The sequence below is a fragment of the Lampetra planeri genome, unplaced genomic scaffold (genome assembly GCF_965212315.1).
Source record: "Lampetra planeri unplaced genomic scaffold, kcLamPlan1.2.h2 scaffold_490, whole genome shotgun sequence".
NCBI lineage: Eukaryota > Metazoa > Chordata > Hyperoartia > Petromyzontiformes > Petromyzontidae > Lampetra > Lampetra planeri.
In genome coordinates this window covers 11,989-25,112 of record NW_027615313.1, presented here as the reverse complement: position 1 = coordinate 25,112, position 13,124 = coordinate 11,989, and the positions used below count along the sequence as shown (strand labels likewise).

At 42.8% G+C, this 13,124-nt stretch overlaps 3 protein-coding genes across 3 annotated transcripts; 1 reads left to right on the top strand and 2 right to left on the bottom strand.

The window, feature by feature from the left end:
- The first annotated feature begins 3,333 nt into the window (after positions 1 to 3,333).
- LOC144741281 (protein lin-37 homolog) lies at positions 3,334 to 5,345 on the top strand. The gene is given in 11 exon segments (XM_078623869.1): positions 3,334 to 3,367; positions 3,554 to 3,629; positions 3,697 to 3,709; positions 3,711 to 3,748; positions 3,889 to 3,918; positions 3,999 to 4,084; positions 4,233 to 4,393; positions 4,531 to 4,575; positions 4,577 to 4,663; positions 4,768 to 4,841; positions 5,258 to 5,345. Coding segments are annotated over 11 exon segments (732 nt in total).
- A 959-nt stretch (positions 5,346 to 6,304) lies between these two features.
- Positions 6,305 to 7,852, bottom strand: LOC144741275 (chymotrypsin-like protease CTRL-1). The gene is given in 10 exon segments (XM_078623864.1): positions 6,305 to 6,466; positions 6,717 to 6,779; positions 6,781 to 6,816; positions 6,818 to 6,849; positions 6,968 to 7,148; positions 7,251 to 7,309; positions 7,312 to 7,322; positions 7,400 to 7,494; positions 7,580 to 7,683; positions 7,807 to 7,852. Coding segments are annotated over 10 exon segments (789 nt in total).
- Positions 7,853 to 8,512: 660 nt separating this feature from the next.
- Positions 8,513 to 11,301, bottom strand: LOC144741277 (heat shock cognate 70 kDa protein-like). Its single transcript, XM_078623866.1, is given in 15 exon segments — positions 8,513 to 8,560; positions 8,562 to 8,623; positions 9,264 to 9,328; positions 9,414 to 9,456; positions 9,459 to 9,614; positions 9,720 to 9,777; positions 9,779 to 10,044; positions 10,047 to 10,233; positions 10,235 to 10,276; positions 10,528 to 10,587; positions 10,589 to 10,681; positions 10,796 to 11,001; positions 11,099 to 11,251; positions 11,254 to 11,277; positions 11,280 to 11,301. Coding segments are annotated over 15 exon segments (1,485 nt in total).
- Positions 11,302 to 13,124: the final 1,823 nt, after the last annotated feature.

Genomic DNA, 13,124 nt, shown 5'->3' with positions numbered 1-13,124 from the left:
TCCTTCTACTGAGGACTGGAGGACACGGAGGCCCTGAGAGTTAAATGTGGAGGAATGAAGACTTGAGTGTTGCTGAGAATGGGCCCACTCTCTGGTCTGCTCCTTCTTTCTCCATAAACGCCACTGGACCAGGATGTCTTCCTCCGGGCGAGCAGCAGGAACCATAGAAGGAATAGCAGGAGATTTTCGGGAGGACGCAGCTTGACATGAGTCTGACCTGGCTTTTGCTGTAAATGTCAACAAAGATAAAACACAGAACAAAACTGCTGACACGGAAGTGTAAAACAAGCATCATTTGTTCCAAGTTCCAGAAGAGAAGACTTCGACATCTTTAAAGAGTGATTAGAAGTAACATAAATCAGACTCTTTCATTACTGTTTATACTAAACATGCCTCACCAGAAGATGTCATTAAACTGGGAAAAGGTCTTCGTGCTGGTTCTTCTACACTGACCGGCAAAGAGAAATCTGAGCATCCCAGACCTTCTGAACGGACAGGTACGGACCTATCGCTGACAAAACAGTCACTGTTGGGGAGATGACAGATCACACAGAGTTTCAGGAAATAAGGTGCTGATCATTAGAACTTGCTGGTGCTCTGACCCGCTCTGGAGAAGAGTGGCAGCCCTCTCCTGAAAGCAGAGTATCTCTGTGTCATCCGTCTCATCAAAGTCGCTTTGGAAGGTGTCTGACAGCATCTGACAAACAAAAGCCTGCAGTGAGCCAAGTGGGGGTTTTTTTAACAATACACAGCACGACATTCCCACTACTGTGATAAGAACCTAGAAATGCAACAATGTTCTTGCAAACAAATACACTGATGTTCTTTCGTAACTGTGGGAGATGAACTTTATGAACTGACTGAAACTGCCACAAATGTAACAAACACGTACACAAATAATTCCGCAGAGGGTTCCTATGCTTGCGGTGTCACGCTGAAATGCAAATGTGCAAGTGTAGGCTTTGGCAGAAGATGGAGTTTGTTACTGATAGTGTTGGGTCAACCTGGGTTTTGCTGGGCAAATGTTTCATAACAGGAGCTGAAATCAGGGATGACAACCACGTTTTGACTGAATTCAATATTGATTCTTTTGAATAATTCTAAACATACATGTCAGTTTGTTAGTTATCTATCCGTCAGTCAGTTATCCCTACAATGACACGGAATTTAAGGCATTTCCATCTGGGATGAATAAAATACTTCTGATTCTGATACAACAGCCCTGTAATAAATCCTCTTTCCATGAACATTAGAAAGTCCTGTTTTTAATGAATTTGAGAGAGGTGTTGATTTTAATGCTCAACCCTGGCTGACATAAAAGGAGCGGGAAATATGTTACTGTAACACAGAAGAGTTTAACACCATCAAAAATATATTACAACAAAATAGTCACACTAAATGTACTCAAAACAACTTAACATTAGAACCTTCCTGCAGGGCTGTTGTCCTTTGCTGTTGTACTTGTATTTTTCTATAAATGTACTTTATACACTGGACACATGTGCTTCCAGGTAAGTCATTAGTGGAGAAATGCTAAATTGTGGTCCATTCACTTTACCACTCACATGGTGAGGTCCTCTGCATGAAGAAGGACTTCCCTCAAGCTGTCGTTCAGCGGGACTGAAAGTGACTTGACTGTGGTCTTTCGGCAACAGGATAATAAAAGAGAATTCACAGTGAGATTTTACCAAGAAACATTCCATCACACCTCCCATATGAAACAGCATTTCTACAAAATGCACAAATGTACCTCTGTGTCTGGTTTTAGTTGGTGTAGAACTAGAAGGTAGCGATGAGGATGAGCTCCACCAAAAAGGCCTCTTCTCCTCACCGACAACAGAAGCCATCCGCTGGCGCTCTGCTCGACTCTGCGGTTGACCGTGGCGAAAGCGTTCTATATACCTATGAAATCGAAGATCAATGCATGCTATTTTAATGGATATTAAATTAAGAAAACCACTGTCCAGTGTTTTTAGGATTTTGCAGGAAGAAATAAAACAGCTGTGTAAGAGGATGAGACATGCGCATGGCTGCATTGTATGTTTTTTATATTCTAGAACTGGTGAATACTTTGCCAGCACAGAATCCTGCTGATCTCCCAGTTCAGTGGAACAACTTGGCTTTGCTGCTGGTCTCTCAGAGGCAACTGCATCAGAAGCGCTCGTGGGAGAAGAAATAATGGAAGGCCATATCTCTGTGAAGACAGGTTGTCCATCCGTGGGGCTCAAAACGTGTCTCTCTCTTCTCAAAGGTGTGTAATTGACAACCGTCTTGCTGATGTACCGGTCTGACAGTCTGCAAAAGAGAAACATGTGGGATGAATGAATCAAACACATACTGCACTATAAAGGTAATAGACCCTACTGAGTCTTTCTTTTTCTTTGACAGGACTTGGGTTCGGTGAGAAGTTCTCCCCACTGTGGATTCAGTTTGACGGGGATTCTGCCTCGAGTTCGCAGATCCTCTGGAAGAGTGCAAACACTTACCGTACAATACTGACTGTAGTTTCAGACAAAACAACGTGCAGCTCTAGAGATCATACCTTGATTTCATAACAGCCTCAAGATGTCACACAGAGACGGTAGATAGTTCCAGCGTGAGTTTCATACATGCCGGAGCCGGTTGATTGCTAACAGCTAAATGCTACTTACACCTGAGGATTACTATCAGTTCACTACAGGAGACGGAGCAACCGCTTTCATCAGGCCTTCGCAGGGTCCACATAAAAAGTTAGCATGATAAATTAAATGTTAAATGTGTGTGTGCCACAAGCCAGGAGGTGAGTACTTTAAGACCGGCATGGCTTTTACGAATATTCATCTACACAAGTACTGTTTTGTCCAAACAAAACTTGGTTCGGTACGTTAAAAGATACAGCCAATCGGCATCGGGGTTAATATGATCGACATAATAATTCGCCAATCATAGAGAAGAATTACGACCCCAAAGGACCAATGAGCGAACAGGACAGTGGCAGCGCGCGGAAGAGGAAAGTCTGTGACGGATGTGAGGAAAACAAGCTGGTTTGGTCAGCGTCCTCTTAGCTCGATAGTAGCCCGCTCTGAAATATTATAAGTGCCGGTCAGTGTTATATTTACATTGTAACTGCACGCAGAGCACCTTGTAATCGGCGAATGTTATGTATGAATGTGTGCGGCCGAGGACACATACGTCGATCCAGCGGTAGATCAAGTTGTTAGCTTGTGAACGGCTTGAGCTACGGCCAACCGGCTAGCATCGTTAGCTTTGTTTACTACTGTTCTGTGGCGACAGGTCCGGCCACCACCACTGTGGCCTCAGTATTCTTCGTGTTAATTTTATAGAAAGGTTATAATGCACCACGTCAAGATCAAGACCGAAAGGCCAGGTAAGCTATCTTCTGTTATATACTAATCGGTGTTATCAAGACTATCGGTAATTTAAACGAACATTCTGAGGACAGATTAACCCACTGTACTTACTCCTTTCCACGTCAAACTGTCAGACGTAGAAATGACAGTCGGAAACCCATTTTGAATCGATCTGTAAGACTGATGGAGCTCTTGCCCTGTAGACTCGGAGGGGGCCGTCGCCCGCAGCAGATTGGATGCTGTTTTAAAGGGACTGGTGGAAAAGAGTGAAAGTGAAAGGTTAGAAACCTACATTTTAAGTGGTGAATGCATTGCTGTTTATTTAAATTAACTGTATTTTCACCAGGGAGCAAAATGAGGGTGGATACTGGAAAACCCAGTGTGGACTCAATAAACAAGTTAGTAGCACAAGGTTTAATGTACTCATGTGTTCAGTTTGACAGAATGTAGTGTGTCTGACGGTAAAGGTACATAATATCTGTATCCATGAAGTTCTGGTTTCTAATGTAATAAGTCTGGTTCTCTCTACCTTTTGAAGGGATTTGTCTCCATCATCTGCTGGGAAACGGTAAGTGACTGCATCAGCATCAGTTCATCTTGCCTCATTTGCTTTATGAACTCCTTGCTTTTGTTTGTGTCGCTTTACAGACCATCCACACGTTTTCCACAACACCGGCGGAAGAAGCGGAAAGAGATGGACGAAGGAATACCAGAGAGCAATCAGCATAAACAAAGTAAAAAAGATTTTCTGTAAATGCAAGAAATTAAATTTTGACATATGGTATTGTCATTTAATTACTATATTGTATTTTTGAAGTTATTTTAAAATGTAATATCCTGTCTTTCTTATCTTAATGTTTTCTTTCTTTCACCATTTTTCAGATGCATACATTATTAAGTTGTTTGATCGTAGTGTGGATCTGGCTCAGTTTAATACCAACACACCTCTGTATCCTATATGTCGTGCCTGGATGAGAAACAATCCCTCTGTACGAGAGCCAGCTGCCTCCCCAAGCCCTGCACACAGCATGGTGGAGGAGGAGGTAGGTCCAGAAAGATGCATTTCTAAGTAAAAAATACATTGTATTAAAATATTGCAAGCTTACACTGTCTTTGTGTATCATTTAATCCAGATTTATGCTGTGTAAATGACTCCTATCTCTCTGTGTTCTCTTTTCAGATTACAGACACAATAAATGGCAAAGGTCAGAATGTGTTCAGACTCCCCCCCTCCAACCCGGTGTCCGTCCAGCACCTCCGGTGAACCTGTCAATCTCAGGGTCCCACAGACTGAAAAGCCCTGTGTTAGCAAGGTTTCTGCATAATAATTGGATTTGAATTGTGAATGTTCGTCTTGCGTTGTGATATTCACACACTTTTATTCCTATAAAGCAGATTTTTTTTTTCTCTTCCACAGTCAACAGATTCCATTCCTGTGTCAGGTTCCTTCCTATGTGACCATATGGAGCGTTGGAAGAAGATAAGGCAAAAGTATGTTCTTCAGGAAAAAGCCTTCAGACACAAGATGTTTCATTCTCATTGGAAATAACAGATTAATACAGAAAAAAGACTGACTCCTGAAAATTAAATGATCTTATCACACTGAATGAACAGAAATCCACTGGTTAAATAATAACCACGTTCCACCACACTAAACACATACCTGTCCTGGGCCTGATGTGTTCAGTTCAAAATGAATAATAATGACTGAAATTCTATGTTAACAATAAATGCTATGGCCTCTTTTTCGTGTGTTAGGAGATGGAAATACTATTTTCATTCCCTGTTTGAAAATCAACAAGAAATCAAATATAGAGAATGCACTTTCATATCATTACTATTATCTCTAGTAAACAAAAATTAAATATGATAAATGAGTTGACATTAATATACTGCTCTTCTTTTAGGTGGAAGGAATGCTCCAACAAGAACCAGTTACGGTACAGTGAGAGTATCAAGGTCCTCAAGGAGATGAAAGAGCTCTACGATCGCTAGCTAATGACTGCACTGACCCAGCAAGTGGAAGTCAGCCAATGTTCAACCTGCTTTACTCAGTCCCTCATGCTCACAGCAATGGAGCTTCCAGATTTATCTGCACCACATGTTCTATGCAGTGAGGGGAATATGTTCCAGCGCGAAGGCCCTGCTTTTCGTTTGTTTTATCTCAAGAAATAACATTGCTGATGATAAGTTTTTTTGACACAAATAAATTTATTGTGGATAGAGCAATTTCATTCTCATTCATTCAAATACAGTTGTTGACAACCACGAAACAGCTGCCGTCACAACAGTGTACGTTGCCCTGTGTTCTCCATTGCTTTATTGAGAATTTTGTAGCACCGTAATGCATACAAATAATGTGAGATTTTGATTAACTGTCCCAAAGTTGATTATTTATTGTTTCTCATTTGTTTTCATTTGGACAAAATAATGTCTTCTTGCAAATATGACTATGTTAGATAGCATTTGATAAAGTTCTGAAGGTGCTTTCTGTGCTATCATAATACACTTTCTGTGGATCCACCAGCTCCTCCAACAGATGCATTCGTTTGGCCCTAACAAGATTTGTAGGCTCATACACAGAATGTTGTAGGCAACAAACCATCATACAATCCATCGTGATTTCTCCAGGACCACAGATTCTCTGCATCACACAAATATTTCATGGAATCCTTTTGAAATGTCAGATAGGTGTTATAGACAGCATATAAAAGTAGTACACACACACACCCTATGTGTGTAACTTCATTTTCACAATGAAAGTGTTATACATGACAACATAAGTGTTTTTAAATGTTTTATTTGTTTTTCCACCTTAATGCAGCATGAAAGCAGTACAGTGGGTGCTTGCTACCAATCTAACTCAACAGATAAAGTTTCAAACTTGAGACTGCAGCTATTCATGCTGAATAAAGTCCCTGATCACAGTTAAGAACAGGATGATGTCACGTAGTTTAGTTGGAGGCAATGGTCCTGTCAATCCAGCTGCGCAGGTAGGAAACGCGGGCGTACACGGCAGGGGTGCGCACATTGCAGTTGGAGGTTCCCCAGGACACAATACCCACAAGGCTCCAAACTCCACCGCTCGCACAGACCAGAGGGCCACCAGAGTCACCCTGAAATTAGTATTAAGTTAATTCTATAGAGCAAGATAAAAAGCAAATGCGGAGGACAAAATACTAAAATAAAATGTAACATTATATGATTGATTGATTGATTGACTGATTGACTGATGTGTACAGACGTTATTTTTCAACAATTACTGTAGACTCATCTGTTAATTAACTGGTCTGTGACGGACTTCCAGCTGACCTGGGTTTTGCATGTTTCTCTACAAATCAGAAACTTCAGCTTTGAGTTTGTTACCTGACAGGAGGATACTCCAGAGGCACCAGCACAGATCATAGCGTCAGAAATCCTGTTACTACCCCCAGTACTGCTTGCACTGTGCAGGGCTGAGCAAGGGGCAGGGAAGTCTGCTGCAGGTAGCGGGGGCTTGCTGTGATGCAGAAGGTAGAGGAGGTGCACAAATGAATCTTTGACATGTATTATATGATATCCCCCCTTTTGTGAGTGTTCATACGACCGTAAACTGCTTGTAACAGTTTGTCACTCACAGGTGTGGCCAGTCCTGCCCCAGCCGGTGGTAACGCATTTAGTTCCAGAGGGGATGTTGGTGCTGGAGCTGGCCAGGCACACAGGAGACACACGAGTTGACATCTGCACCGGGGAGCTCAGCTTCAGAAGGGTGATGTCGTTGTTGAAGTTCTGGGAGTTGTAATAGGGGTGGCTGATAGCCTGGGTGGACAGGGGAGCATAGATCATAAACAAAATGGGGAGGGAATTGTCTTGAGAAGATGATTCATTCAGACAAAGAACACATTGGATGGTGCTGCTTACCCTGGAAATAGTCTTGACTTGAAGTTGCTCAGCATTGGATTGACGATCATGCTCTCCAGGATAACACGGTGGCTCCTTGGACTGGAGAAAAAATAATACAGAAGAGAGAAGGGCATTTTCAGGAATCCTCTTGTGTGATTGCTTGACACTGCTGAGTTACTTACGACACACGACAGTGAGCGGCAGTCACAACCACATACTGGTTGATCAGAGATCCACCACAGAAGTGGAATCCTCTGCCGTCCTAAGAGAAGGAATTGTTTTTCAATCCATGGCCAAAATGCTCCAGGTATGTATCACAGTGAGGCTGGAGGTGTTTCTTCTTCTACCTGAAGTGAAACCTGCCAAGGCCAGGACCCAGACACAGCGTTCTCTCCATTTACAATCTTGTTGTATCCGCTGACGCGAGGCGGGATTGAAGGTCTTCCACACCCTTAAGCCCAATACAATTCAATGAGGATGTTGGATGTTTTCTTCAAAATATTAAGTCTCTAACACCAGCACAATTAGACAAATGGAGAAGCAGTCATGATGATTAACTGCACCAGCAACTCACCCAGTGCAGACGCCACAAGGGCGAAGCAAGTGATGAACAAGAGCATGGCTGTGTCTAGGATGTGATTCACGTCCCCACGTCTCAGCTGTGTGGGACACTGGCTTTTATATGAGTATCTCATGTGTTTGACCCTGAGCTCTGAGTGTTCAGTGCTGCAGTTACTGGTTGTGAACAGATGCGATAGAGCTGAGAAAAGAACATCTGGCGATAAGCTCCTGAAAATGTCTGGGTGAAAAAAGTAACACACATACATGGTTGTGTTTGCACTTGTCTTGTACACAAGGGTACACAACCTGCACAAGCTGTATACGAACAATGGCTTGTGGGTCTTTATGTTACCTCATTTTCAGGAGATGTTTGACAACTAGGCCAAACAATTAAATGTTATGATCAGTTACTATACACACCAGTTTTATATGAGAAAAAGCACAGAAAACACAGTATTTACTGCAAATGAGAATCCCAGTAGTGTTTATCACCACTGTCACATTATAGGAGTTGACACATGTCATCAAGCGGCACAATTAATTCTGACAACAAACTTTTTATGAATATTGTATCGATGTGCTTTTTATTAGATGTAAACTGAAAGTTTGAAATTCGTTGACATTACATTGAGTGTTTGATGATAATACTCAAGGTGTTCTGGAGCAGAAAAATGCTCTAATAAATTGATGATGGGATCTGAGATAAAGCAGCAGGCTATTCAGTCGACCTCCTCGATAGTTGGGCCGGAGGAAGAGCCCTCCTTGAGCTCCACCGGGGAAACCACCAGGCATCCCACCAGGCATCCCCCCTGGCATCCCCCCTGGCATCCCTCCCTGGTAAAGTTTAGAGACGATGGGGTTGCAACACCTTCTCTAGTTCCTTCTGCTGGTGATCATACTCTTCTTTTTCCGCCGTCTGGATGACAGAAGGAACAAAGTTCATGTGACAATAGGTGATATGTTGTTAAGATGTTGTTTCCGTAGATTCTCACCTGGTTCCTGTCCAGCCAGGCGATAACTTCATTACACTTGTCCACTATGGTCTTTTTGTCCTCTGGCTGATCTTGTCTTGGAGCTTCTCGTCCTCAACGGTGCTCTTCATGTTGAAGGCCAGAGACTCTAGGGAGTTCTTAGCTGTGACCTTCTCTTTCTGGGCCCTCATCCTCTGTCCCTGAACTGCTCAGCCTCTTGGACCATACGCTCAATGTCCTCCTTGCTCAGTCGCCCCTGTGGGAGGAACAGATATGAAACTGTGTGCAAGTGCAATGTTTATTGTTTGTTTTCCACGTTTCTTTGCAGTTTTTGAAGTAGTATGTATTTGATATAATGATCTACCTTTGTCATTGGTAATGGTGATCTTATTCTCTTTGCCAGTGCTCTTGTCCACAGCAGACACATTGAGAATGCCATTGGGCATCGATGTCAAAGGTCACCTCAATCTGAGGACCCCTCTGGGAGCTGGTGGAATACCAGTCAGCTCAAACTTTCCCAGGATATTATTGTCCTTGGTCATGGCTCTTTCACCTTCATAGACCCCTGAAAAATTCAAAATAAAATTCCAATGCACCTGCGAAAACAGTGTTGATTGTTAATGAGAATTGATTTTACTTTTACTGTACCTGAATGAGCACACCAGGTTGGTTGTCAGAATACGTGGTAAAGTCTGGGTTTGCTTTGTTGGGATGGTGGTGTTTCTTTTGATAAGAACTGTCATTACCCCTCCTGCAGTTTCAATTCCCAGGGACAAGGGTGTGACATCCAACAGGAGCAGGTCCTGTACATTCTCAGACTTATCTCCGGCCAAGATGGCCGCCTGCACAGCTGTGGAGAGTTTTAAAATGTTAACAAATAAAAGAAAAGCTTGAAACACCTGATGATTGACTGACTGAATTCAAATGTGTTATATGACTAGAGAATAATACGGACCTGCACCGTAGGCCACTGCCTCATCAGGGTTGATGCTCTTATTCAGGTCACGGCCACTTGAAGAAGTCTTGCAGCAGCTTTTGGATCTTAGGGATACGTGTGGAGCCACCCACCAGGACAATATCATGAATCTGGGCTTTGTCCATCTTGGCATCCCTTAAAGCCTTTTCCACCGGTTCAAGGGTTCCACGGAACAGATCTGCATTGAGTTCCTCAAAACGGGCTCTGGTGATTGACGTGTAGAAGTCGATTCCCTCGTAGAGCGAATCGATCTCAATGCTAGCCTGAGTACTGCTGGAGAGGGTGCGTTTGGCACGTTCACAGGCGTACGCAGACGGCGCACTGCTCGTTTGTTGTTGTTGATCTCCTTTTTGAATTTGCGCTTGAACTCGGTAATGAAGTGGTTCACCATTCTGTTGTCAAAGTCTTCACCACCCAAATGAGTGTCACCGGCTGTAGACTTGACCTCGAAGATGCCATCCTCGATGGTCAGAATTGACACATCAAAGGTACCCGCCTCCAAGGTCAAATATCAGCACATTACGCTCACCGCCAACCTGAAATATATCACAGAAAACATTACTAATGTGAACATTTTGGCCCACTCTTCATCCGTGTCGTGGCTCTCGGCTAAGCAGCTCTGAGTGTAACAGACCTGACAGTTGGTGCCAGTTTGTTAGCTGGAAGAAGAATGCAAGATATAACGACAGCATTGGTTCTACTGCACCCTTTTGTAAAACTGTTGCATTTATATTGTTCAGTGCCATAAATTGGTGGATGAATTTTTTAACATTTGCGTTTTGCTGACCTTTTTGTCCAGGCCATAAGCAATGGCTGCAGCAGTGGGCTCGTTGATGATGCGCAGCACCGTTCAGCCCAGCGATGGCTCCAGCATCTTTGGTGGCTTGACGCTGGGAGTCATTGAAGTAAGCAGGAACTGTGATAACTGCACTGGTCACATTCTGTAACAAAGAAACCCAGATATACTGCTTAAAACACATCAGAAAAATGAAAATAGGCATCCAAATTCACACAAAACTATTCCAGGTCATTTTAAGCACATTTTTATTGACTACCTGGCCAAGATATGCTTCAGATATTTCTTTCATCTTGGTGAGGACCATCGAGGAGATCTCCTCAGGGTAGAAAGTCTTGATCTCACCCTTGTATTCAACCTCCATCTTGGGTTTAGTGGAGTCATTAATGACTTTGAAGGGCCAGTGCTTCATATCAGACTGCACCACGGGATCGTCAAACTTACGACCAATCAGACGCTTAGCATCTGGTGTAGACAAACAGGACTATGCATTAGGTTGATGCTTTATATGGGGTTAGCCAACTCTCTGAGGTGATGATTAAAGTATGACTCGTCTCCTTACCAAAAACGGTATTGGTGGGATTCATGGCCACTTGGTTCTTGGCAGCATCTCCAATCAGCCTCTCGGAGTCTGTAAATGCCACATAGCTCGGCGTGGTCCTGTTTCCTTGGTCATTGGCAATGATCTCCACTTTGCCATGTTGGAAGATTCCACGCAGGAATATGTGGTTCCCAATTCATTCCTACTGCTGGTCCTTTAGACATCTTCAAGGGAAACAGTATAGCATTAGTTTTATAAATGTCCATTTTGGACACTTTTCCCTAATTAACGCTTGAAATCATCATGCATATTGTCAGACTGTATTTATGATACCGTGTTTATATATATATACTGTAAATACTGACTATGTGAATGTTAGGAGTAGTGGGACTTGGCTTCAAATCACGTTTTGGTTTTGGTTTCATGATTTTTTTTTTTTGGATAATGATTTATTGATGTTTACAACCCACATATTTCACATGCATGCATGTATATTTACAACAATGTGTCCCACTGTTTGTTCATTTGTTGTAGTTCAGATGCATGGCCATGTGAGTCTCATTTAGCTTAAGGGCGTCATGCTTTCAACCACCACTTGAATCCAAATACTGACTGACGCATTGCTCCTCCATTCAGTCTCCACACCAGCCAGTTCCACTCTCCCTCAGCAATAGTGTCAAAGTGGTGACATGTGACGTAGCACCTGATCCTCAACCAGTGGTCAGCGTGTATATTTTCCGACAGCTGACTGTCCCCAAAGGACTGTCAGTTACTATAATAAGTATGCTCGCTCCAAAGACGGGGATGACGGGATTATACATAAAAGGGGCTGAGACTGAAGTAAAATACACTGAGAATACACAGCGCCCACTTTTTATTTACAACTATATTCAATTTTGACAACATACCACACTCACTGTGCCTGCTGCACTGGAGGATCTGTACTGACCAGGACCAAATCGTTAAAGCAGACACAATAAACCCATTCTAATAAATTACAGTGCACAAATGTACCTTCATTTCATTTTATTATATTACTGTTTGAGCGAAAGAGGAAAAGCATGTGTCCCGCACAGTCCCCTCAGTGATAAGTGGGTTATTGAATTTTCTTGCATTATTCAGTTGTGTAACGCAACAAAAAAAAAATTGCTGACGTGTGGCCATTGCTTCATCTCCTGTTCTACTTTCACATCTAAAACCAGCCATGTGCAGCGTCAGAAAATACATTTGGGAGCATGAACCACAGAAAAGCAGGAGGGGCTTCGATTATCTTGTAATAGGCATGATCACACCCAGCTGGACCTGAAAGAATGAAAAACAAGATTTTTCCTGCAGTCTCTGACATAAACTGTGTGGTCTCTCGTGCTGATTCTCTTTCAGCCTGTCATGTTGTTTGACAGGCAACATTTGGCGGTTAAGTTCTTAAAGCAGCAAGCAGGACAGACGATGAAGCCAGGCATTGCTCCTCATACCAGTGATTACCTTGTGTTGTCAGATGTTCAAAACTTGGATTTACTGAGTTCAAGGGGTTTCACACACAGCACACAACACCAACACCTGAGCTCCTCTCCAGCACTCCTCTCCCTCTCCCGGCAGGCAGACAAAGAGGGCGAGTGTATGTCGTCCCCAGCGTATATTGAGTGCTGTGCAGGGGAGTCCATCAGGGGTGTCAAGTGACTCCCACCATAGAAAGTTCTAGGCCCCTATTTCTGCCCATTGACTCTCCTTGAGAGAAATGCTGGACTGTGCTCAACAGCACCCCGCTGTTTTGAAAAAGTTATTGCTGATGGTTTAAGTGAGGTATCTCCAAAATCTTCTGAGAACGTTGGATACCAAGAAAAATCTTTTTTTGTTTACATGTGCATTTAGCATCAGGGGGAACTTCACAATCTTCATCATTTTAGTGTATTTACATTACCTGCAACATTTGTTTGTAAAAAATCATCCATTTAAACGAGTCATGAGTTGATTATGTTTCCATTACTTATGAAATGCATGTTTATGAAGCACAGTGACAGAACATTGCTACAACATAAAAACTATAATA